At 36.6% G+C, this 26,835-nt stretch overlaps 1 protein-coding gene across 3 annotated transcripts; it reads right to left on the bottom strand.

The window, feature by feature from the left end:
* Positions 1-24,867, bottom strand: LOC110114030 (isocitrate dehydrogenase [NAD] regulatory subunit 1, mitochondrial). 3 transcript variants are annotated; one of them, XR_003703082.1, is made up of 5 exons: positions 24,231-24,867; positions 13,448-13,687; positions 3,437-4,182; positions 3,074-3,152; positions 446-507 (listed from the first exon to the last, which is right to left on the bottom strand). XR_003703082.1 is itself a non-coding variant. In XM_028700863.1 (4 exons), the coding sequence occupies exons 1-4, from the start codon at positions 24,765-24,767 to the stop codon at positions 233-235; spliced, it is 1,119 nt and encodes a 372-aa protein (XP_028556696.1). In that variant the 5' UTR covers positions 24,768-24,867; the 3' UTR covers positions 1-232. The 3 variants fall into 3 exon arrangements, 2 of the variants coding, with proteins under 2 accessions (XP_028556696.1, XP_020702437.1); XM_028700863.1 differs by lacking the exon at positions 3,437-4,182 and having other exon boundaries at positions 1-507; positions 13,448-13,675; XM_020846778.2 differs by lacking the exon at positions 3,437-4,182 and having other exon boundaries at positions 6-507; positions 24,231-24,866.
* Between the last annotated feature and the right edge of the window lie 1,968 nt (positions 24,868-26,835).

Here is a 26,835-nt window from a genome sequence, read left to right as displayed (position 1 = left end):
TTAAGAAACGATGCAACCACCAACTAAAATTCGTTGACTGTTGATTATTTTCCAAATTATAGTCACTTCTTCTTTTCCCGGAGAGATGGAAACTCAATACAAGTAGATCCGCAATAAGATTATTGTAAATAAAATTCTATATATAAGATGAGGATTGTTAGAATGTGCAATGTCAAAAAATGATTTTTAAGATTTAACCAAGTGGGGGATACAACACTGACAAGGCAACCAATCAATCAAGCTGTGCTATAACTGCATCAACCACTTCTTGTGTGTTGCTGCTACCTCCGAGGTCTTTGGTCATGTATTTACCTTGTGCAATCACTCCCTTAACAGCCGTCTCAAGACGGTCAGCAAATGATGGGAACTGGAGATGTCTCAACATCATAGCAGATGAGAGGAGAAGAGCAACGGGATTCGCCTTCTTTTGCTCCACTTGTTTATCATTACCTACATTGCCTGCGGAAGCACCTTGCTCGAAAACTGCATGGTCTTGCCCTACATTGCCTGAAACCAACTACTTCGTAAGTATTATTACTAAAATGCTTAGGATCAGATGGCAGGATTGATATTAATATACAAAATTGATTTAGGAGCATGTTAGCTTCATCTAATGACTAGTAATTTAAGGTGGAACACAGAATAATAATCTTGATTGTACAACCAAATTGTAAATCATAGTTGACCACAAATTCATGACATCATCAGCCATGTACCTCAAGAAAGATGACAAATTTATAATTTCCCTTTGATGATCCTTAGCTGTTCCCTCCGCCCCATGGGAACCCAATTGGGCCACGGAGGATTCAAATACGACTTCCGTAATACCAGGGTCACTTGGTGTAACTGGCTAGTCCTAAATTTTGTAATGCTTGAAGGCACAATGTTAACCAACCCAAATCAATGGATGTAGCTAATTAACATTGCTCTACTCAATCATTTATTATAATAGAACGGAGGTTCGTGACTTAGGTTTTATTTGGAACATTTTTTACTATTTTTTAAAGCAGCTTTCACTTACTGGTGATCTTATGCGGCTAAGAAGACTGAATTTCAGATTTCTCCCACTTCTCCTACTCCAGTCTACTATGACAAGACCACCACTATTGCCTGACCTCATAATCCTGTCATTCATATCCGTACTAAGCATATTGAAGTTGACTACCACTTCATTCGGGATTGCATCAAAGACCAACACATTGTAGTTTATCCATGGTTTAAAATTGCGCAATATGAGGCTCGCCTTGAGGCCCGCATTTGCGCAATTCCAATAAAAAACACCTCGATGCTTACGCCTTGAGTTTTTTTTATGAGGCTTGCGCCTCAACTTGGTTGAGGCCTGCCTCGCCTCACCAGCATGAGGCTTACGTATGCCTCACGCTATATATATATTAAAACTTACATAAATCTTGAAGTAAATGCCTGACATTGGACTCTATAGGAGAGGAGGAAGGGGAGAGAGCAGTTCATCATAATGATGATTCAAATGAAGAACCCCTTAGTGATGACAGTGCTTATGACTTTTGAGTTCTTATGTGATATGTTATTGCTATTTATTTTTTGGAAATTTGAATTATATGTTAATGAAAAGAATACTGGGATCTGGGAAATATAGAATTTTGAGTTAGAACTATATTTCATGTTGTCTTATTATTAGGATATTTTGATTTCACTTCATATCTTATGCTTTTTTATGTTTTATATTATTCACTCATTAGTATATAAAAAATTTATCATTTTATGAGTACGCAATCTTTTGATTTTGAGGCTTACGTCTCAAAACGCCTTAGGCTTACGCCTCGCCTCACGAATGAGAAATGCCTCAATACCCGAATACGCAATTTTAAACATTGAGTTTATCATATAGCCTCACTCGATCAACCGAAAAATATCTTCACCAAACCGTTATCAATTCCTCGGTTCATTCAATTTCATAGCAAGTTAACGATACATGACAAATTGTTAACTTGAGGGGCGGTGTTAGCAGATACATCTTACATTATAATAATACCTTGCTCCACTAATTGCCTGTTGTAGAACCCTACTGCACTATTGGCGTGTGGTATGCCATAAGAGTAAATGAAGAGCTCATTCGATTAGTGGCAGTGTACTCAGAAGATTAGTCAGTAGATGGGTTAACTTCCTCACTACACAGCAAGGCATATAAGTCATCTAGACTTATGGGATGAAGTTTCATGCGAATTGCAATCTTGAACGCATTATATGCAGGCGGGAGGCCATTGAGTGTATACATCTTTGAGATCAATCGTAGAACCAACAGGGTTGATATCCAACAGGGTTGATAGCATCAACACGTTGTTTGATTTCAAAGTGATGCTGAAATATGGATGTCTTTCTCATTTTGAGTTGATGCAGCTCATTCTTAAGTTCAAGAACATGCGATCTGTTCATGGTTTGTAAGCATCGTTCCAAGGTGAACCAGATTTTAGAGCAGGACTCTAGGTTTGCATGAATGAACTAGCATATTAAAAGAAGGCATTCAATAAGACGAGCTGAAGTCATGTAAATCACAACTTACCATCATATTAATATTCTCAATATTAAAACAAACATGCTAATGTCACAATAAAATAAAAAGATTTACGGGTTGTTTGGTGGCTAAAAAATGAATGTAATGTAAAAGGAATGGAGTGTAAAAAAAATGCAGAGTAAAATAAATACTTTGATGTTATTTGGATAAGTATAAAATAAATGTAAGTGAATGTTTTTTTTTTTTTTTTAAGTTTGAAATTTGATGTTATTTGGATAAGTATAAAATAAATGTAAGTGAATGTTTTTTTTTTTTAGTTTGAAATAAAATGAATGTACTATAAAGTCCAAATATGGTGACGTCCATGGGCGACCAAAGCATGACACCCTTTCCTCCAGCAATTATATGTGATGAAACGGCTGGAAGATCTTCAAAAAGGAACCGAGGTTACTGCTAAACAAAATTTTGAATGATGCAATCTGCCACAAATACATGTGGTAAATCTATTTTTCAAGTATAATGACTTTCCATCAATAGACAATTAAAAAAGAGAGAGTAGTAGGGCTTGTGCTGAGCTGATACCTCCAGGCATGACACCCGTTCCTCCAGCAATACCTGCAGCAGTATTTGCTACAAGATTCCCGTACAAATTTGGAGTGACCTGCAAATAAAATAGAGCCCTGAGTTAAAACAATGGTGAATGAAACATTAGTAGTCATAAAATTTGGAGACTATGGATTATTTCAAAGTGGATAATCAGGACCTGAAATCTTTTATGAATCAATCCAAATAAATTTAACTGCAGAAATGAACTTAAAAGTGAAACAATGGAAGTAGATTCTCCCCAAATTACAATTCTAATTATATGATAAAATTCCCTCATCTCAGTCGTCCATCCACTGGGATGGCTGGGAACGATTCTTTTTTTTTTTTTTTCAGAATCACCTTAATATTGGTGGAGTCAAATCCCAGCAGCCGCAAATGGATTGTATGGTTGATACGATAATTTCCATGGCATTTGGAAAGGATCCAAATGTGATGCAGCACATACGTTGGAGCTGAGGCACATCAGACCACTCCACTTCTCCTCCACGCTCTTCTGCCATTTCGGTTACAGTAGTGATATTATTTCTTTTATCTGCTTAGTTGCTGCTCCACTATATTTAGTAATTCCTATTATTATATTTTACATAGTATCAAAATCATAGGGAAATATAAAGGTAGTAAGGAATGTAGTAGAATCAGCTTTTACACTATTTCTATAGAAATTCGCATTGTGTAAGAAGTCCTTCCCTTTCTCATTTCGAGAGGTGAGCCTCTATGTTTTTCACTGTTTCAGGATCTTTGTTTTTGTTTCCTGGTCTGGAATTATTGCAGGTCCTCAGGTGACATTATCTGGTATCAGAGACAGCACCTCCAGACGAACGGGATGACAGAACGAGGCAAAGAACCGGCCACCGATGATGATCGGAGCTTTGAGACGCTGTGGACAAACCAGACTGCCATCTTGCGCCAACTGAAATCGTTGACAACAGATGTGCAACGTCTTTCGGTAACGCTGCGCCGTGAGCTAAACCTCAATCAGGCGGCTGACACAAATCTTCAACCACGTCGGGAACAGGCACCGCCAATTGTTCCCGGTGGCCGACGTAGTTTGGGAGTTGATCGGCACCAGCGCCGAATTCCCATTCCTGCACAAAGAGATTCGGATTCAGAAGAAGAGTTATATCGGCAACAAGAGGGATTCGGCAGCGAGACGGAGGAAGAAAATGTTGATCTAGAGCATCAGGGAGATCCATTCAGGCATCGACAACGTCATTTACCGCCACGACACCAAGCAGAATTTAAGGTCAAAGTAGATATACCTTTTTTTGACGGTAATTTGTACATTGAGGACTACCTGGATTGGGAGAAGGCTGTGGAAAACTTCTTCGAATACATGGAAATTGAGCCAACAAAGCAAGTTAAGTATGTGGCCTGTAGACTCCACAGCAGGGCAAGCGCGTGGTGGACTCAGTTGTTGCAGTGCGGCATAGGGAAGGTAGAGGTCCCGTTCGTAGCTGGGTATGAATGAAACAACTCCTCCGAGCTCAATTTCTTCCCGAGCTCAATTTCTTCCCACTGATTATGAATAGATCATCTTCATGAAGTATCAACAATGTGTTCAGGGCAATCGTTTGGTAAGTGATTATACCGAAGAGTTCCATAGACTAAGCGCCAGGAACAATTTGAAAGAAACAATGAATCAGCTGGTCGCTAAATATATCGAAGGGCTTAAATACAGCATTCAAGACTGTCTCGAATTAAATTCCATGTGGTCATTATCACAGGCCATCAATTTCGCCCTCCGAGCTTAAATGCAGCTCAATCGGCCCACATGAACTCCCTTCACTCAACGCCAAGTTCCTGATTCCACACCTGACGCCACGAAAGGAAGTTCCCTTCAGTTCCAAACCGTTAGTAATACTTCCCCACTATTGCCATCCCCAACACAATCCAAACAGCCCGCACTGAATTTGGAGAACAAGTCCCAGCATAAGTCAAAAATACTGCAGCAGAATAATCCGTATGCCAAGCCCAGTACACTGAAATGCTTTCGTTGTTTTCAGCCAGGACATAAGTCCAATGAGTGTCCTCAGCGGCAACAGTCATAGTTGCTAGAAACGGAAGAGGGGGATGCGCTACAGGATCAAGCCGAGCCGAATGATTTGGTTGTTGAAGACTTGGAAGGTGACGATGGCGATCCTTTGGTATGTGTTCTTGAGAAGCTGCTAATTGCACCTAGACACCCCAATGCTACTCAACGTCACACAATTTTTAAAACTCGATGCACTGTGAGAGGGAAGGTGTGCGACCTGCTTATTAACAGCGGGTGTACATAAAATATTATCTGTCGTTCAGTGGTTCAAACCCTTCAGCTCAAAACAACAAAGAATCCGCAGCCGTATAAGATCAGCTGGGTCAAAAGAGGAATTGATATTCTTGTTACAGAAATGTGCCAAGTCACTTTTTCTATTGGGCGCCATTACGTCTGCGATGTGCTAGATATGGATGTGTGCCACCTAATTCTTGGCCGACCAAGGCAATTCGATACAGGCGCTATCTATGATGGTCGGGCCAATGCATACTCACAAGATTGGAAGGGAAAACGTCTCAGGCTGCTGCCAGGACCCCGTGAAAACCGACCGGCCTTGGCTGATCAACCACAATCATCAGTAATGTAGTTGGTGTCGGGTCCTAGCCTCTTGCTCACTTGGAAGAATTAGTTCCTATGTGGGCTTTAGTTATAGTGGATTCTCCTGGCTCTGAGTCCTTGGAGGCCCCTCCGGAAGTCCGCCGTCTACTACAGGAGTTCAGTAGCATTAGCCCGAACGAACTTCCTGACTCGCTCCCTCCCCTACGGAATATCCAGCATCAGATTGATCTGGTACCGGGTGCCACCTTACCGAACCTCCCTCATTATAGGTTAAATCCCAAGGAGCAGCAGATACTGCAGGCTATCATTGAGGAGCTTTTGAATAAACAGCTCATTCAAACGAGCATCAGCCGTTGTGCCGTTCCGGCCTTATTAGTACCAAAGAAAAATGGCGAATGGCATTTGTGTGTTGACAGCAGAGCCATAAACAAGATCACTGTGAAATATCGGTTTCCAGTGCCCCGAATCGATGAACTGCTAGACGAGTTGGAAGGCTCCTCAATTTTTTCTAAACTGGATTTGCGAAGCAGCTACCATCAAATTCGGATTCGTCCTGGCGACGAATGGAAAACAGCTTTCAAAACGCCCTTCGGGTTATAAGAATGGAGAGTGATGCCGTTCGGGTTATGCAACGCTCCATCCACCTTCATGAGAATGATGCAAGATATCCTCAAACCAATTTGGGGGAAGTTATGCATTGCCTACTTCGACGACATCTTGGTGTATAGCAATACCTTGGTGCAGCATTTGGAACACCTCACACAGCTCTTCAGCATTCTGCAAGCCAACAAATTGTTCCTCAATTTGCATAAGTGCGAGTTTTCCACGCCTCAAGTGCAATTCTTGGGGTTTATCATTTCGGGGCAAGGTTTCCGGGAAAATCCAAACAAGGTGGCCGCAATACAGAATTGGCCGACGCCGCGTTCCTTCTTCGAAGTCCGCAGTTTCCATGGTTTGGCAAACTTTTATCGTAAATTCATAAATGGTTTTAGCACGATAATGAGTCCTATTACTGACTGTCTAAAGTCGAAAACATTCAGCTGGGGAGAACCACAACAACTCAGTTTTGCTGCCATTAAAACAGCTCTCACAACAGCCCCAATTCTCTCTTTACCCAATTTCGACAAGCTCTTTATGGTGGAAACTGATGCATCATCTGTCGGAATTGGGGCGGTACTGTCACAAGACGGCAAGCCAATTGCTTACCTGAGTGAAAAAATTTGCCCCACACGTCAACGTTGGTCGGCCTATGAACAAGAATTATATGCTCTTGTTTGAGCGCTTAAACAGTGGGAGCACTACCTTCTCCCTCAAGAGTTCATACTCTGTACTGAAAATCGAGCTTTCCAATTTATCAATAATCAGAAACATGTCAATAGAATGCATGCTCGATGGGTGGCCTTCCTTTAGAAATTCTCATTTGCACTCAAGCATCAAGCCGGACAGCATAACAAAGTAGCAGATGCACTTAGTCGGAAGGCCCTCTTAGCTACTCAACTCCAAACAGAATTTTCCGGTTTGGTGTGCCTACAGGAGTTATATGCAACCGACCCTGACTTTTTCGACATTTGGAACAAATGCCAGCTAAATGAAGCAACTCCAGGATACTCTATTAGGCATGGTTTCCTCTTCCACAACAACCTGCTGTGTATTCCTATCTTGTCATAGCGCCAACATCTCATTCGGGAAGTGCACTGCGGTGCGCTTGCTGCTCACATGGGTCGGGACAAATCATTGGCTCAGTTGAAGTGTCGCTTCTATTGGCCTCGCCTTCGCCGCGATGTATTTCGTTTCGTAGATCGCTGCTCGATATGCCAAAGCTACAAAGGCAAGGCTCAAAACATCGGTCTGTACTTACCGTTACCCACTCCAGACTCAATTTGGGAGGACCTCAGCCTGGATTTTGTCCTTGGGTTGTCGCGGACAAATAGGGGCAATGATTCAATTATGGTCGTCGTCGACCTCTTCTCTAAGATGGCACAATTCGTCGCCTGTAATAAAACTTCTAATGCTCTCCATATTGCTCATCTATTTTTTCACCAGATTATCCGTCTTCATGGTGTGTCGAGGAGTCTCACATCAGACCGAGATGTCAAATTAATAAGCCACTTTTGGAGGGAGCTTTGGAAGCGGCTAGGCACCGATTTACGGCTCAGCTCTGCTTATCAACCTCAAACGGATGGGCAGACCGAGATGGTGAACCGCACGTTGGGTAGTATGCTTCCCTGCCTAGTTCAAGACCACCCGAAACAGTGGGAAGAAATGCTAAGTACAGTCGAGTTTGCCTTTAACTCCACGGTCAATCGATCCACTGGTAAGCCTCCTTTCAATATTGTGTATACCAAAGCACCTAACATTGCCGTGGATGTAGCTGTGTTACCTAAATGCAAGTCTGGATCCGCCACCAATTTTACCAACCAATACTCCAAGATGTTGGCTGATGTCCACGAAAAGCTAAATCAAGCCAATTTGAAATATAAGGAGGCAGTCGACCGCCACCGTCGACAGACACTATTTAATGTGGGAGACCTTGTGATGGTTAGAATGCAGCATGAACGATTTCCTCCGGGCACCTACAACAAACTGAGCCGCCGCAAGATTGGTCCTGTTCCAATCATTACCGAAATCAACAACAACGCTATACAGTAGAGTTACCAGCTGGCCACAATACCTCCCCTACATTTAACGTTTCCGATATTTGGCTATATAAGCCACCAGACGCATCTTTGATTACGATCAGTTCGTCGGAGTCGAGCTCTTCTGATGCCGGGGAGGACTAATGCAGCACATACGTTGGAGCTGAGGCACATCATACCACTCAACTTCTCCTCCACGCTCTTCTGCCATTTCGGTTACAGTAGTGATATTATTTCTTTTATCTGCTTAGTTGCTGCTCCACTATATTTAGTAATTCCTATTATCATATTTTACATAGTATCAAAATCATAGGGAAATATAAAGGTAGTAAGGAATGTAGTAGAATCAGCTTTTACAACTATTTCTATAGAAATTCGCCTGGAGTAAGAACTCCTTCCCTTTCTCATTTCGAGAGGTGAGCCTCTCTGTTTTTCACTGTTTCAGGATCTTTGTTTTGTTTTTGTTTCCTGGTCTGGAATTCTTGCAGGTCCTCAGGTGTCATTAAAATGCATAATATATAGCAACACATTTATTAGGGTAGGCCTACACACAAGTAGTTCATGAAACTTCAAAGAATATTAAAAAATGAATCTTAAATTGCACAAATCCACACCATCATTTCAAGTCATGATCTTCAGTATCACATGATTGTAATTAAATCTCAATATATATATATATATATATATATATATATATATATATACATACAAGAGAATAACTGCAGAGCACATTAATCACATCAAGAAAACAAGATTAACCAATTATAAATAGGCTGTCATCATGATTAAGTTGTCTTTATATGATAACAAACTGCATTGTATGTAACATGCTACCTAATCCTGCTAACATTTTATAGTGTTCTCTTCATCTGCATTTCATTATTCTTTTACTTTATCCTTGAATTAAACATCATCACACCCGCTCAAAATTGAGCAAATAGCATAATTGAATTGCCCCTTAACATCCAAGTTGAGATCTAGGTTTTGATTACAGCAGCAAAAAAATTTAATAATTAAATCATTGCCCCTAAAAAAAATTATAAAGAATTTTCCTTCTCAAATCACTGTTAATAGATATCAAAGGAAACCCTATCACTTGCTACAGTTCAAAAATTAAAAACATTCAATTTAATTTCCATGGCCATATTTTGAAATACGTGTCCCTACCCAACTTTCAACCTTCTGATTTTTCCCGCTACTAAGCATGTGGATGCTGATTAGACACAATTCAAAATAATTGAACCAGCAATGGAAATGGTCATCTTTCAGCAAGGTACTCGCATAACCTCTTGGAGGATAGCCTACTGATAACTTGGTTAATACTTTCATGAGCATGGTGCATTTTCTAGCCATCACATTATCCTGACCCCAAATATGATAATGTCAACATCCATAACAAAGCATAAGCATTCAAATTACAATTTAACTATTTGCGTTAAGCCAACAAAAAGAGAAGCAATAAAATGCAGGATTATATGATCAAGCATTTAATAGCTCATAAAGAATGTTACTAGACTTATTTCTCCATAGAAGAAGGATGCAAGAGCAATGTACGCAACTCTTTTATTCCTTAAAAATGACAGAGGACTGACCAATGTGTTGAGAGGTTTGTCCCATATGTTAGCCCATCTCTCCTCATAGCTACAAACTAATAAGTAGGGGAATTCCGTGCTGATTGGCCAGGCAAATTCCATAGATTTTGTAATTGTTAGTACCTTGGCCATCAAACTTGCTTGCAAACTTCCCATCAACTTGGGGCTTTGGAAGCATTTGCACCAAATGCTCCTACATAAACTAGGGTACATAGGCTAGGACCTCAATTCCTGATTGTACTTGACAAGCGAAACCAATATCAGGGTACACATAAGGCTAGGTGATGAGGACATCCGACCATGGAGAGTCTACCAGGGTACACATAAGGCTAGGTGATGAGGACATCCGACCATGGAGAGTCTACCAGAGAAGGGGCCGACGATCTACGGCCACGATCACACCACTTTATTTTTGAGTTATCATTTGTATTAGATTTATATGTGTATTTGATTTATTATCACAGTTTTTCATTTTTACCCTCACTTGAGGGAGTAGTTGTTTGTGACCCTTAGGGGCACTTTTGTCTTGCTATTGTATTTTGACTATTTAAAGCCCCCTCCTATTCCTTTTGGGGGGGGGGATGATGAATATTATTAAGAAAATTTATGCAATTGTGTTTTGAGAGCTTAGAGAGCTCTTGTGAGATGTGCAAGTCCCTAGGAGAGGGCAACATACTACCCACCAACTACAAGAAGTTTGATTTATTATCACAGTTTTTAATTTTTACCCTCACTTGAGGTAGTAGTTGTTTGTGACCCTTAGAGGCACTTTTGTCTTTTGTCTTGCTATTGTATTTTGGCTATTTAAAGCCCCCTCCTCTTCCTTTTAGGGGGATGATGAATATTCTTAAGAAAATTTTATGCAATTGTGTTTTGAGAGCTTAGAGAGTTTTGGTGAGAGGTTCAAGTCCCTAGGAGAGGGTAACATACTACCCACCAGCCGCAAGAAGCGTCAAGGCTCGTGGTCCACCTCCACCCACTTCCTCCCCTTTCTTTTCCCCAAACCGCTGGCCCCATCCCCTATGTCTCTCTCGGCCAAAACCCCACAACCTCAAAACCCCAAGCCGACTCCCCTTCCCTCTCATCTCCCTTGGCCGAACCTCACCCTAAACCCTAGGCCGCCTCAACCAACCATCATCCACCATCTCCCCTCTCCAAGCCACCAACTCTATTCCCCACTCCTTTTCCCCAAGCCGCTAGCCCACGCCCTCCCCTTCAAATTCCAATTTCCAAACCAAGCATTAAAACTTTCCTAATTTAATCCCTTTTAAATTTGGAAGTCTTTCTTTTTTCTTAAATTCAAATGAATTTTAATTTGAAAGTATTTCTTAAAATAGGGAAGTTATTTTAGAAAAGTTCCCCATATTATGCCAGTTGGGATTTTAAATAGGAGTTAATTAAATCGCTTTTCCTATTTTACAATTCCAAATCAAGCAATCCATAAATCCTCCCCCTAGGTTTAGCAGCCGGCCCCACCACTCTCTCCTCTAATTCTTTCTTTCTTATTAATGCTCCCAATCAAATCCCCTCCCATTAGAGTTTGTCGCCCCTCCCTATCCCCAATTAATGGAGAATTTAACCTTCTCCCTCCTCCCCAATCATTAAAATCTGAAATTAAATTTCAGATTTTGAATTGCCTCCATTCCTTTATCAAAACACAAAATCCGGAGCTACTTTCCCTTTCCTTCCTCTATAGTCGGTCCCCACTACCTCCCCTCTCTACTTGGAACTAGTCCTACTATTCCCTACCATCAAACCTCGATTCAGAAGATTTTCCACCTCACAAACTGCTGTCAGGATTTCATGGACATATAAAAACTGCTGTCCAAAAATTTCAGCAAAGGTCATTTGTTGTCCTGACGTCCCGAAGTCCTTTGTTTGTTGTCAGAAGTTCCCCCAATCCATAGTTTGTTGTCCCCTCATGTATGGCTGATCCAGAACAAGATCATGGCTTCATTTTCGACGATCAAGGGTTAATTGACATCATCCGCTCTCCATTCTTCAACATAGACCTTAAGAATGACCACTCCGTCGAAGAGTGCGTGGAATGACTCCTCTTCTCTCTTGCAACCGCTATTGATCAACAACAACCTCCCGTTCAGTGGCAACTTTCATCCGAATCCAAACAAAAGGTGAACTCTCTCCCGAATCTTATTTCTTCCTAGTCCGTCTCAATTGTTGCATTACAAAGATCATGCAAGTTTTCTTCGCTTAACCAGTTATTAAGAGTGAGAGTGAGGGATCTTTACTAAGAGGGGTTTTTATTTGAATCATTGTCATAACAAATTGATCTCTTTTGTGCCTCATCCTGTATGGTTCAATACTTCTCAATTTGCTTCTTCTTCATTTATTTAAGTATCTTCATCTAAGATAATACTTCAAAATTTTAAGACGAGATGATGAGGGCGTGTAGCTTTCTAGTGATCCCCTACAAAGGCTACGACGGTGATGGCCATGGTGAAGGCGGTGGGCTAGACGTCGAAGCAATTGAGAGGAAGTTGTTGCGGCATTGGGGTGCAAGAATGTGTGATTTTTTTTGGGGCTTTTGTATAAGATTTAGGTATGTTTTAAATTATATATATATATATATATTTTAAGCTATAATGCCTTAACATATATTTTGGATTTACGAAATACAAATGGGTGAATACAAATAAAGTCTAATAAAACCTAGCTAAACTATTTTAAATATATCAAATAATTTTAAAATTAATTAATGCATTATTCTAGAAATTAAATATATAAATATTAAAAATTATTTATAATTATATTAAAAAAATCCTTAAAATTCAAATTGCGCGTGTCGTGCGCCATTACGCCATGAGTCATTAAGCACACATGGCACAAATGGCACACGCAAACTTGAACAGGTGCGCCGCACCATGCAGCTAGCGCCGTAGGTGCGCCACGCTGTGCATGAGCCATAGCAAGCACCATTTTGCGCTGTTGACAAGTATATATATGAAATTTCACATTGTTTAAATAATAAATATCTTATATTAAAATATTGAATTATATTTTTGTTATTGCATTTCAATATTATATTGTACTTGATACTACACATCATACAAAACAGAACCAAGGTATTAAAAACAAATTGCTTTTACTTTACTGTGGATATACCTCACCAAACAAGAAAACCAGTTCCCCTACATTTACTTTGCAGATAATTAAACAGCCCTAAAGTATTCTAAATACACTGCATTTACTTTATACTAGATTTATTTTACACTGCATTCCTTTTTTAGGCAACCAAATAGTCCCTAAAACCTCTATACTAGATATGATAGCATTGCTAAGAGCTTAAACATGATAATTGGCCCCAGCCAAATCAAGACCAGCACTTCCCATCCAAAAAACAAGAAATATTGACAATACACAAAAATAAAAAATAAAAAAAAACTGTTTAGATTTAACATTGAATAATATCTGGCATTAGCATGAAATACGATAGAGATCAGCAACCTATCAAATAGGCATATGAGAAAGGTAAACATATGTCAAAATAAATATCAAGTGTTTTGTGGCACACCATGACATCAAACTGCTCAGGCTTTGAAACAAGTTGCATGCAGCAATTGTCAACAATAATTTCATTATATTTAATCCCCGGGTACTTTGTTGCAACTTCCCGGCAAGATTCTAAAAACAAACCATCTGCAAGTTTCATTATGTTGGCTTTATGCACAGCAGTAACCTTCTTTCTGTTGTTAAGGTAGGCATATTCGAAAGCATATTTTGCAATCCGCTCTGAGCAAAACTTTGTCATCACCTAGAAAGAAATTTGTAAGAACATGAAAACCACCAAATGTGCAAGAAAAAACAAACAAGAAATAAATATAATGCAGTTTGAAAAAAAATATATATATATATGTAGGAATAATTTTGAACAATAAATCTTGGCCCAAGCCTTTTTAAGGAGAACCTTAAGGTAACTGCAGCAAATTCTTTGTTTGAAAAACTAATTTCTAAGTAATTAACAAATCCTTTTGAAGAGCTGTTAATAATGAAAAATAGAGTGAGACATGCTTCTATAAAATTATTAAATTACTATGCTATAACACCCTCAAGAATCTACTGAGATCTACAAGTTGATGGAGATCTACAAGTTGATGTACCACCTTTGGAATTCCACACCAGATGACGCAAGATCACAAATATCTACATATATGTATGATTGATAATACAGGCATAAACAGGACAAAGAATATAAGTGAACATGCGGTGATAGCAACAGCACCAGCCTACTCTGCTTGAGATACTGCATAACTCCAAAAGGACCTGTCAATTTGCCTCATCGGTTGCTCATCCAATCCAAAACTAGCCCAAGGTAAAAGAAAGAACAAGCAGGAGACCCTTTTAAAAAAAACAAGGACGCTTGATCAAGAGAAGCAGCTTCACACAAGGAAGATGAGGACTAATATGCATCACTATAATCTTCTAATCATTTTTTACAAATTCACAAAAAAGATAAATTAAAAGATGATGGACCAGTCGATTTGATTGGGAGGGAATCAGAAAGTTTCCTAATCAAGAGGGAGCTGTTTAAAAAAGTTTTTAATCAAAGGTGAATTATTTAGGACTGTTTAAATTATAATTAGGAGATAATTATTTAAGCAAGAAATCTAATTTGAATTAAAAATCTAAGATGGAATTATTTAATGAAGAGGAAAAGGAATTAAGAGGGGATTGTTTAGGAAAGTTTTAATTACAATTGGGAGGAATTAATTAGGGAAATAAATCTAATTTGAATTCAAATATGATAGGGAATTATTTAGGGAAAGGGGTTGATTTGGAAGGGAGTTATGAGAGCATATTTAAGGCTAACAATAGGGTGATTTCAGAAAGATATTTAGGAGTTTGCTGAATTTAGATTGATTCATAGGTTATTTGGTCTCTAGCCAGCGGCAAAGGATTTGGGAGAGTCGGATCTTCCTCTCCAATTGAAGATCCAATTGTGTCTTGCATTTCTCTTTATAATTCTTTCAATAAAAACTATTTTGGAGCATTCTTCTTCCCAAATTTTTGTGTTTCATTCACTGATTTTTGTAAAAAGTGCATCCACTTCCTATTAAATTGGTATTAGAGTTTTTTTTTGGGACCTATAGCAGTAAAAAAAGTTGATGCCTTGGAAGAGCGTATTAAACGAAAAGTTGGCCAACTCAAATCGGCATTTGAGGATAGAATGACAGCAATGGAGGAAAAGTTTCCAACCTAAAAGGAATGATAAGGAAACTATTGGAGTTTCACACTCAACCGACAACATCGGAGAAGTGAGCATCATTGACTGGACTGGGAAGTGGGGGAAGCCCTAATATAGGGACAATGAGGGAGGATTGAGAGGTAGATGTTTTGGGGAAAGAAGAGTAGATGCCATCTTTGGATTCATTTCCAAGGAGGGGAAAGGGTGAAGAAGTGAGATTTTTTGTAGAGCTAAAAAGTTTGGAAGGAGAAGAAGATGAGGAGAAGATAGAAGCACCAGACATGGTTCAATAACTCCAATAGCATCGAAAGGTATTCCAGCCAATTCAAGGGTTGCCTCCTCCACAAGAATGAGAGCATGTGATTTTCTGGAAGGAGTCTCACCTATCAGTGTTCGTCTGTACCACCATCCCCAAATCCAGAAGGATGAGATCGAGAGATTGATTAGGGAGATGCAGGAGGGGATCATTCGACCCAGTTTTAATTTATTTTTCAGTCCAGTGCTAATAGTAAAGTGCTTCAATAGCAGTTGTCTTCATTCCACATTGAGAACAAGGTGACACTTTAATAGGGGAGTATTGATGGACCGGCCTATTTATTTGGGAGAGAATCAAGAAGTTTCCTAATCAAGAGGAATTTGTTTATGAAGGTTCTGAATCAAAAGAAAATTATTATAAAATGTTTAAAATATAATTGAAAGAAAATTATTTAAGCAAGAGATATAATTTAAATAAAAATCTAAGAGGGAATTATTTAGGGAAGAGGAGAAGGGATTAAGGGTATTATTTAGGAAAGTTTTAATTATAATTAAGAGGAATTAATTAGGAAAATAAATCTAATTTAATTTCAAATATGAGAGGGAATTATTTAGGGGAAGGGGATGATTTGGGAAGGAATTATGGGAGCCTATTTAAGGCTGACAATAGGGTGATTTCAAGAGGATGTTTTGGAGTTTGCTGAATTTAGATTGATTCTTAGGTTATTTGGGCTCTAGCCGGCGGCTGGGGATTTGAGAGAGCCAGATATTCCTCTCCAATTGAAGATCGAATTGTATCTTGCATTTCTCTTTATAGTTCTTTCAATAAAAATTATTTTAGGGTGATCTTCTTCTCAAACTTTCGTGTTTCATTCACTAATTTTTTTAAAAAGTGCATCCATTTCCTATCAAAAGATTCCTCAAGAATCAAATAAAAACATCTTTCTATAAATACTAATTAAATGATAAAAATAAATAGATTAGTGAACGGAGATGGTTATATGTAATACCCTAAATACATAAAGAATAATACCAAAATTTCTCTTAATATTTTATACCTAGATTTCACATTGAATATCATAAAAAACATCATATAAATGATTATAGGCGAATATATATAACATTGTGTTAATTCTAAGCAACACAGTATAATTTTAATACAGAGAATAGTGTGCAATGGCTATTGCATCGATGCACTGATGTAGTGTTAAATAAGGGACATCATAGTTGGTGTGGGCAAAGAAGCTAATCCTTCAAATTGGAATTAGAATAGAATCTTGAAATATAGGTTCTCTAATAAGTAAGTTAATGGAGTTAATAGATATTATGATTCATAGTAAGATAAATATTCTATGCATTCAAAAAACTAAATGGGTTAGAGAAAAGGCTAAGGAGATTCATAGTTTGGGATTTAAATTTTGATTTTCATGTAAGAGTCATACTAGAAAAAATGTTGGATGTGATTATAGATAAGAGTTTGAAGAATAATGTTATAGGAATTAATTGAATTTGAGATAGAATTATAGTTTTAAATATTATTGTTAATGCTAAAATTATTAATATTATTAGTGTTTATACTCCTCAAGTAGGTTTAGATACGTTTTCAAAATTAAAATTTTAAAATGATTTAGAAATAATTAATACAAAAGAAATTTCTTGAAGAAAGAGTTTTTCTTGGAGGAGATTTGAATAAATATATTGGTAAAGTGGTAGAAATTTTTAAAAGCATTTATAGTAGCTATGAGTTTGAAGCGACTAATGAAGGAGATATAATCATCTAAGATTTTGCACTAGCTTATAATTTTATAATTGTTAATATCGTATTTAAAAAAAATGAAAAACATTTCATCAAGTTTAAGAATGAACATAGTAAAACTCAAATTAATTATTTCTTTATAAGAATCATTTAAATTATAAAGATTATAAAATCATTCCAAATGAAAGTTTATATACCCAAAATCACTTACTGATTTTGGAGTTTAAGATAAATGAGTTGAATATAAAAAAACAAAATAAAATATTATCCTAGGATTAAATGGGGCATTTAAAAAAATATTAATAAAAATATTTTTGAGAACAAAATTCAAAATCTTAAATTTTGGATTACTCGTGCAAGAGCTAATGTTATATGGGAAAAATTTAACCCTGATATATGTTTTCTACTGATGATATTCTTCTTGTCAATGAGATTAGAGGAATAGAAAGAAAACTTGAATTTAGGAGGCGAACCTTAGAGTCTAAAAGTTTTTGTTTGAGTAAATATAAAATTGAATACATTGAGTGCAATTTTAATAGCAATAGATTCAATTGTAGGTTTGTGACTTTGGGTGAACAAGTCATTAAAAAGAGTGTACATTTTAGATATCTCGAGTTTGTTATATAAAATAATGTTGCAATAGATGGGGATGTTATAAGTAGAATTCAAGTTGGATAGTTGAAGTGGAGGAATGCATCAGGCATGTTGTGTGATATGAGTACCCTTCAAATTTAAAGGAAAAATTATATATGATAAGAATTGTAATGCAAAATGTTATTTATTGAAAGAGAAGCATAAAATTAAGTGTTGAAGAGATGAAGATGCTCAATTGGATGAGTAGGTTTACGCTTAGAGATAGAATGAAAAATGAGTACATACATGAAAAGGTTGAAGTATCTCCAATAGAGGATAAGATTAGAGAGTCGTCTTAGATGTTTTCATCACATAAAATATCGACCTTCCAATGACCAAATTAGGATAATAAATATATTAGATCTAACCTATGTTAAAAATGGTAGAATTAGACCTAAAAAGACTTTGTTATAAAATATTAAAAATGACCTTTGATTTATAGATTTAAATAAAACTTGACTCTTGTAGAACACAACAGAGAAAAATGATTCATGTGGCCAACCCCATATAGTAGCATAAAATATTAATATTGTTGTTGTTGTGCACTATATGCTACTGATATATAGTACTTCTGCCCCTAGGTTCACTGAATTCATATAACCTATCATGCTAGAGGTTAACTAATAACTTGGATGTCTAGTTTGATGGCATGGCTAAAAGAATCAATAAATGATTTGACACAGACCTAACTAAAAAAATAGGAGGTTTTGGTTGATCAAAATAATATATAGGTTGGTTTAGAGTCTAAATGTTGACCCATTTAATATTTGGGTCAAGTTCCGATTGATCAAAAATCCCTAAATCAACCCAAAAAATAAATCGTTCTAATTTTAGGTCTAAAACGCATCATCTGATTGACTAGTTAGCATCTCTCATTTGTCTTAACAAGTCATATTCAAATTAACCAAGTTATTCGAGTCAATCGGGTATGTATCAAGTTGGGTTTTGGTTGTGCATTCTAACCTATACTATAAACAATATCATATTTGGTATTTACATAGTTTCAAGTCAGATCCAATTCAATTCAAACCCAAATAATACCTGTTTATATGAGTTGACACCCCATAGGTATTATAAAGACCCTGTTCTCCCATATGAACTAAAATAGCACACAAATTACATAAGAAAACACCTCACCAAAGAAATTCATAACTCATATAAAGACGCTAAAGGCAATGTCAAATTTAAGTTATTTCCATGTTCATATCGTATCATGTGTGTTATAGGAGTATCCAAAACCTCAATGTTTTCGAGCAACTCATTCAACTCAATAATTGTTCATTAAGTAATTCACACAAGTTCAAATAAGATTTTTTTAGTTCGTTTAAAAAATGAGTCAAACATATAAGAGCATGTACAATTACGCTCTCTCCATCTCACACACATAATTTTCATTTTACTCATGCATTTTATTATTAGAATCCATCGAAAATACCAAATAAATCATGAAAATATATATTTTTAAATTCTATGAATCTTAAATGATAATGAATTATCTAAAACAAAAAAACTTTATTTAATGCAAACTAAGCCATAAATTAATAAATATTTGATGAATTTGATGGCCATCAACTAGGAATGTTTGTGTTTGGCTTGGTAACAAAAGAGCCCCATAAGAATAGGAGTTTTCAACTCATTATCAAACATGAATTGGCTCAATAGATAGCAAATTAAATCGAACGGGCCACTAGCTCACTCATATTTGACTCGTTTGCCCCACTAGTATGTTGCATTCATACATCATGAACACTATCCCACTTTATGCATCACAAGTAATGAATATTGGTTTGAGGTCCAATTAATGAACCAAAATATAATTCCATTTTCTATGCCTAAACTTATCTTATCCATCTTTTTCCTGTAGAATGAAGCTTTTTTTGAAACACTTAGTAACATTGCCTAACTAGACTTTGACAAAGATGTACAGACACAAGCATGGGGAAATGGGCACAACAACTCCCTCTATCTATCTCTCTCTTAATATAATTGATGGTCACTGACTAAAATATTTGTGTTCAACTTATATTAACTCAATAATAAATGGGAGAACACAAACAAAATTTATCACTTTGTTAACAAACATGAGCACATGTGTTCAGCTCGATAGTTGTTGAGCCACGTCAAACATAGCCCTCGCTCATTCATGCTCGTCTTGTTTATGCCCCTAGATGTTGCATCCTTGTATTACAAGCATGTACTCTTAAATATATCCCGCAGGCCATTGAGTGATAAATTAAGCCTTCATTGAGATAAACCATTTTATCCATCACAAGCAATGAAAAATGGCTTGATGTCAAATCTGAGAACCAAAATAAATAGTGATTTTCCACCCCCAAACATACATTACCTCTTTTTATGTTGCATGAAGTATTTCAATATCCTTTTTATGGAACAGGAACCTCAAGATTTGGAACACTCAGCAGCTCTACCTAACTAACGATGTGCATACACAAGCATGGCAACATGGAAATGTAAAATATTGTAAGCATGACAATTCTACATCAAATGTGAACACCAAGTTGAATACCAAACATAAGATGCATGCAATTTATATTATTATCAATTTAAAAAAAGCTGTAGGTAAAATATGCCGAACACATATTCGTGATTTATTAAGAACTCACTAAACAGTGTTTAACAAATGTTTATGAAATATTTAATTTAGAAAAAAAAAGAATTAGTTAAAACATAAGACATGTGAACATTGGGTTGAATATTAAACATAAAATGTATGCAATTTATATTATTAAAAATTCTAAAAAATGTAAGGTAAAATATATATCCAGCACATATTCATGATTTATTAATAGTTCACTAAAAGGTGTTCAAGAGATGTATATGAAATTTTGAATTTAAAAAAAGAGAAGTAATTAAAAAATAGGACATGTCAATGGTGTGATCAACATAGCATTCAAATCCTCGACGTGATGTACAACATGATGCAAAAACCCTCTATAAGTGTTCAAGCTTAATAGGCTATTAGAAACACTATCAGCATACTACTGATCATGAAATGTTAAGTTTTTCTATAAATAGGATTTTTCTATCCTACTAAAATAGATGGAGATAAAAGTAGCATATAACTAGGAAAAAGAGAATTAAAACATCCATCAGTAGTTGCATGCTTCAAGAAGCAATAACTTATGAATTTGACAAGATAAATGTCGATGGAAAGTTACACGTGAACCAATATGATGGTAAAATAATTTCAGCTTGGGCAAAAATGTTGTCAAGAACAACCTGGTAGCATAACTGCTATGCAACGGGCTAAAAGAATGAATGCAAAATTAGTAAAAGAATATGCATGGGTGTTACTGCAACCAATCGTGAATGCTAAATATGTTTTGCATGAAACTGGTGCAATTTAGTTGTGAAATAAAACTTGCACCTACCAAAACCACATAAAACTAATCTACACTTGAAAATGATTAGCAATGAAAATTAAGGAAATATATCAAGACTAATACTTATTGCCTTTTAAATTTCTTATAAGACACTTGTGACAACTTTTCTACATTAAACAAAGACAACATCAAGCATTTATCCCACTAGTGGGATCAGCTACATGAATCTTTTTCTAAATTGTGTCCTATTTAAAGTCAAATTCTTATTTAAATCTAATAAATAAAGGTTATTTCTAATACTTTCTAACCAAGTCTTTTTAGGCTTACCTCTAACTTTCTTAATATAGGTCAGATCTAATACATTTACTCTCCTAACCGGGTCATCGGAAGGCAACGTTTTATGTGGCCAAACCATCTAAGGCGACTCTCTCTAATCTTATCTACCACTAGAACTGCTCCAACTTTTTCACACACGCACACACACACACACACACACACACACATATATACATATATATATATATATATATATATGTTTCACATTATGCTTCTAAATGTAAAGCCACTCATCCACCTGAGCGTCCTCATCTCAGCAACACTTTAGTTTATGCTTATCTTTTATTGGACAACATCCTACACCATAAAGCATTGCAGGTCATACTACCATCTTATATAATTTTCTCTTAAGTTTGAGGGGTACTCTTCTATCACACAATAGAACCAAAGTTTTTCTCCACTTCAACCATCCAACATGAATTCTACTAATAATCTCCTAATCTATTTCACCATCACTTTCAACAATGGACCAAAGATATCTAAAACGTGTACTCTTTTTAATAACTTGATCGCCCAAAATTACAATCCACCTACTAGATCTATTACTATTAAAATTATACTTCATGTATTCAGTTTTAGATCTACTAAAATGAATACCTTTAGACTCCAAAGTTGACCTCCATAATTTAAGTTTTCCTTCATCTCCCTCTCTAGTCATATCAACAAGAAGAATATCATCGACAAAGAGCATACAACAAGGTGCAACCTCTTGCAAATCTCTAGTAAGAACATCCATGACTAGAGCAAAAAGATATGGGCTTAAAGCTGATCCTTGATGTAATCCAACTGAAATAAGAAATAACTTGGTCAAACAACCTTCTATTTGAACACAAGTAACAATTCTTGCATGCATATCCTAATGACTTGAATATAAGCATTATTAACTCTTTTCTTTTCTAGAACTCTCCAGAGCACTTCTCTTGAAACTTTATCATATATTTTCTCTAAATCAATAAATATTATATGTAGATCCTCCTTATTCTTTCTATACTTCTTCATCAAATCTCTTAATAAATGTATAACCAATGTTTAAAATTGCGTATTCGGGTATTGAGGCCTTTTTCATTCGTGAGGCGAGGCGTAAGCCTCAAGGCATTTTGAGGCGTAAGCCTCAAAATCAAAAGATTGCGTAAACATAAAGTGATAAATTTGTTATATACTAATGAGTGAATAATATAAAACATAAAAAAGCATAAGATATGAAGTGAAATCAAAAAATCTCAATAATAAGACAACATGAAATATAATTCAACTCAAAATTCTATCTTTCCGAAATCACAATATTCTTTTCATTAATATATAATTCCGATTTCCAAAAATAAATAACAATGACATATCACATGAACTCATAAGTCATCAGCACTGTCATCACTAAGGGGTTCTTCATTTGAATCATCATTAATTATGGTGAACTTCTCTCTCCCCTTCCTCCTCCCCTATAGAGTCCAATGTCGGGCATTTATTTCAAGAGGCATAAGCCTCATGCCAGTGAGGCGAGGCGGGCCTCAAGGCGGGAATCAACCAAGTTGAGGCGCAAGCCTCATAAAAAAAACTCGATGCGTAAGCATCGAGACGTTTTTTACTGGAATTGCGCAAAGGCGGGCCTCAAGGCGAGCCTCATATTGCGCAATTTTAAACCATGTGTATAACTTACATAGTAGATCTATTCGGCATGAATTCAAATTGATTTTGAGAAACATTGGTATTACTTCATAGCCTATGCTCAATTACTTTCCCTCATAGTTTCAATGTATGACACATTAATTTAATTCTTCTATAACTCGCACACTCTTTTGCATCACCTTTATTTTTAAAAATAGAATAAAAACACTACTCCACTCATCTGGTACCTTTATAGTCTTTAAAATAATATTAAAAAGTTTAGTAAGCTAATAAATTCATTCATCTCCAAAGCATGTCCACACCTCTATTAGAATATCATCAAGTTGGACTGCCTTTTTGCATGTTATTTTTTTTAAGTTTCTCTAACTTCCATTTTACTAATACGACGATAAAAAAAACTCTAATTCAATTAGAGTGCTGAGATCAATGCAGTCAATCGTATTCTCATAATCTTCATTGCCAATTTTTCTAATTTAAAAAAAAAAAAACATTCTAAATCCAATGACTTGCTTGTAGCCTTTTACTGTGATTCCTTGAAGTTTATACTTCCAAGAATATCATGTTTTTTTGTAAATGGATAAGATCATGCATAATTCATCATGGATAGGAAGCAATAATTTGGGCCGGACAAAAATCCTGCAACGTAGGTCAGTATTTGCTTTATCTTGCTTCTATTGCTACTTAAGATTACATTTGTGAAGATAAATAAAATCAGACGAGACAATATGAGCAGTCAAGTGTGGAAAATAATGGCATCACCAATAATAAAACAACTAATTTGCCAAATGTTGATCCTTAGACATAGATTAAATCTCTTTAATCCCTCCGCAATTTATTCCAATGCTATTTAATGTTCAATCATGCATATTTTAAAATTTAACATACCTAACATCTTTTTAGGTCATGTGCATCGAAAAAGTTATCATGGTAGTCAATCAATATCTTTGCCATAGCAGTAAAAATCATATACAAAATCATTTGCTTGCTTTATAAATTTTTTAAATTAATTTTCTTAGAGAAAAAACCGCTTTCATAATAAATCTTCCAAAGATAAATTCAAATGGATTCTCCTATACCAACATGATTGTTCTAAATACATTTTTTCTTTGCAATCCCAATAATTTAAAAGCACGACTACATAATTTCAAATCCAAGTATTAAGTACCTTCAGACTCTCTACAACACCGGGAACCACCTCATGCTCAAGCCCAGAGTACTCCCCCTCGGTGTTCTCTCTAATCACAACAATATCAACGTTCTCGTGCCGAGTAGGCAACCCAGGGAGATTGAAACAGTTAACCAGCGAAGCGTAGAGGTCGAGCTCTTTCCTTAGCTGCACATTCAGCGAGCTCACACCACCCCCTACTGGCGTAGCCAGGCCCCCCTTGAGACAAACCTTGTTCCTTCGAATCGAATCGATCACCTCCTGCGGCACTGACGTCATGTCCCCATGGACCTCATAGGTCTCGAAGTACAAGGGCGCGTGCATCGCCTCCATGATCTGCTGCACGGCTCCAGTGACTAAGGGACCGATTCCATCGCCGGGAATCAACGTCACTGCCCTAGGCGCACCGTCGCCGGGCCGTGGCATGTATGTCACGGACCGCCGGTTCTCGTTGAACACTGATCCAAACCGTGAAGGAGAGAAACCACTGGCGTATCGAAGGTATTGTCCAAAACGAGAAATAGATCTAAATGCCATTGCTAGATTTTAGCTCCTGAAGAAGCGGCCAGCAGTTCTTCACAAAGAAAGCATTGTCCAGAGAAGAAATAGGGTTTTGTAATTGGACAAATTTTTGAAGCAAGCATAATACACATTTAATCTAAGCGAAATTTTTAAATGGAGCATTTCTATTAAAAGTATTAGGAAAATAATCATGAAAAAAAAATTAAAAGGTATCATTCTTTTTTTGGGGGCATTTAGGCCATTTAAAGCAAACTCACACACACAACGCATACACATAGACTCAAACCCTGAACCTCTTAGTTGGAAGCCTAAACTCTCAACCAATAGGCCAAGGAGAGTTGTGTAAAAAGTATCATTCAAGTGAATAACGCAAAACAGGTCCACGTTTGGCATGAAAAATGCAAACAAGGCATGTGTTTTCCATGCAAAATGCAAAGTGGGCAAGACAGGCTTGCGTTCAACATGCAATCTGAAAAAAAAAACTAAAATATGTTTTATAAGAAAAGTTTAGTGCATTCAAGATCAGTTTAGAGTGTATTGTAATTGAAATATGTATTTTTCATTTTATTGAGTCTGAGAGAGTGTGATTGTAATTGAATAACTGAGCACACACACACACCGGGGGAGAGTTTTAAAATTCATATTTTTAAAATGATCGTACAGTATGATATTACTTTATACGGGATGATCTGGTCAGTTATTTTCCCCAACAAGCAATGGAACGAACAGAAATGTCAAAAACTTTTCTAAGTATAGTTCGTACGTACGAAATTTTTGAATCGCACTAGGATGAAGGTCTTTGTTTTGTCCAAATACGAAGATCATACGGGATGATATTTTTTATCGTACCGGGACGAAGGCCTCTATTTTGTCCTCGAACGAAGATCGTATGGGACGAAATTTTGGATCGTACCGGGACGAAAGCCTCTGTTTTGGCCAAATATGAAGATCGTATGGGATGATATTTTTAATCATACCGGGGCAAAGTCTCGGTTCTTGTTTTGTTCATTTCGTCTCGACATTTCATGCATACAAACTTTAAAAATTTTCTGTTCGTACCGAACGATGATCGGGTAAGAAATGATTTCGTATCAATTCACAATGGGTTTATACGCAACAGTATTTGAACTATTCGTACATATGAACATACGATCGGACAGTACAATCGTGTACATTCAAAATTAAAAACTTCAGTTTTTTGGACGGTTTTTCGTGTCTTTTGTATAGAAGGTCCACTAAAACTTACGTGTGAACAATCTATCTATCATCTTGTCTTCGTGAGTCTTCAAGGGCAATTGTAAGAGAGAGTGTGAGAGAATGTTTGAGTGAGATTTCTTGTAAGTGGAGTGTGAAAGGGTTCACAATGTTACTCAAAGGTAAGAATCTCTACGTAATTGTTTGTTATCACTCTTCCTCTTGTCTTTCTAGATTGCTCGTGAGAAGATCTTCAGATAGATCCGGTTCTCTGCCGACACTTGAGAAGTATGAAAAGATGAAGATTCTCTGCCTACATTTGGAGAGTGTGAATAGCCGAAGGTACTCTGCCTATACTTAGAGGATGTAAAAGGATGAAGGTTCTCTGCCTACACTTGGAGAGTGTGAAAATCCGACGGTTCTCTATCGCACCGAGGATTGGTGGAAGAGAGTTTTGTAAAGGCTTCTCCACCTTATTGTGGGGGCAAATGAAGAAACACTTATGGTAATAGTGCAATACCTGAAGAGGGAGTCTTTAGAGAGTAGATGTAGGTCGTGTTTGATCGAACCACTATAAATTTGTGTCGTTTATTTTTTCCATTACATATTTACTTAATGCAAGTTACTTAATTGGGTGGTTGAAAATTTTGCTTTGAAAATCTCAATTAACTTACTATTAATCATGAACTGGTTTCTACTTTTTAAATCCAAGAGAAGTAACTTTTAAAAGTACCAATTCACCCCCCTTCTTGGTTAGCCTTGGGATATTAACTTAGGTTTAACAATCTATTATAGAATCAACAAGTGGTATCAGAGCATTGTTTCAAAATCATAAGTTTAGACTACTTTTTTATTAATGAGCATTGCTACATTTAGAAATCAGAACACA

The sequence above is a fragment of the Dendrobium catenatum genome, unplaced genomic scaffold (assembly GCF_001605985.2).
Source record: "Dendrobium catenatum unplaced genomic scaffold, ASM160598v2 fragScaff_scaffold_1606, whole genome shotgun sequence".
NCBI lineage: Eukaryota > Viridiplantae > Streptophyta > Magnoliopsida > Asparagales > Orchidaceae > Dendrobium > Dendrobium catenatum.
Note: the sequence above shows the minus strand (reverse complement) of the source record. Positions and strands in the feature narration are given on the sequence as shown.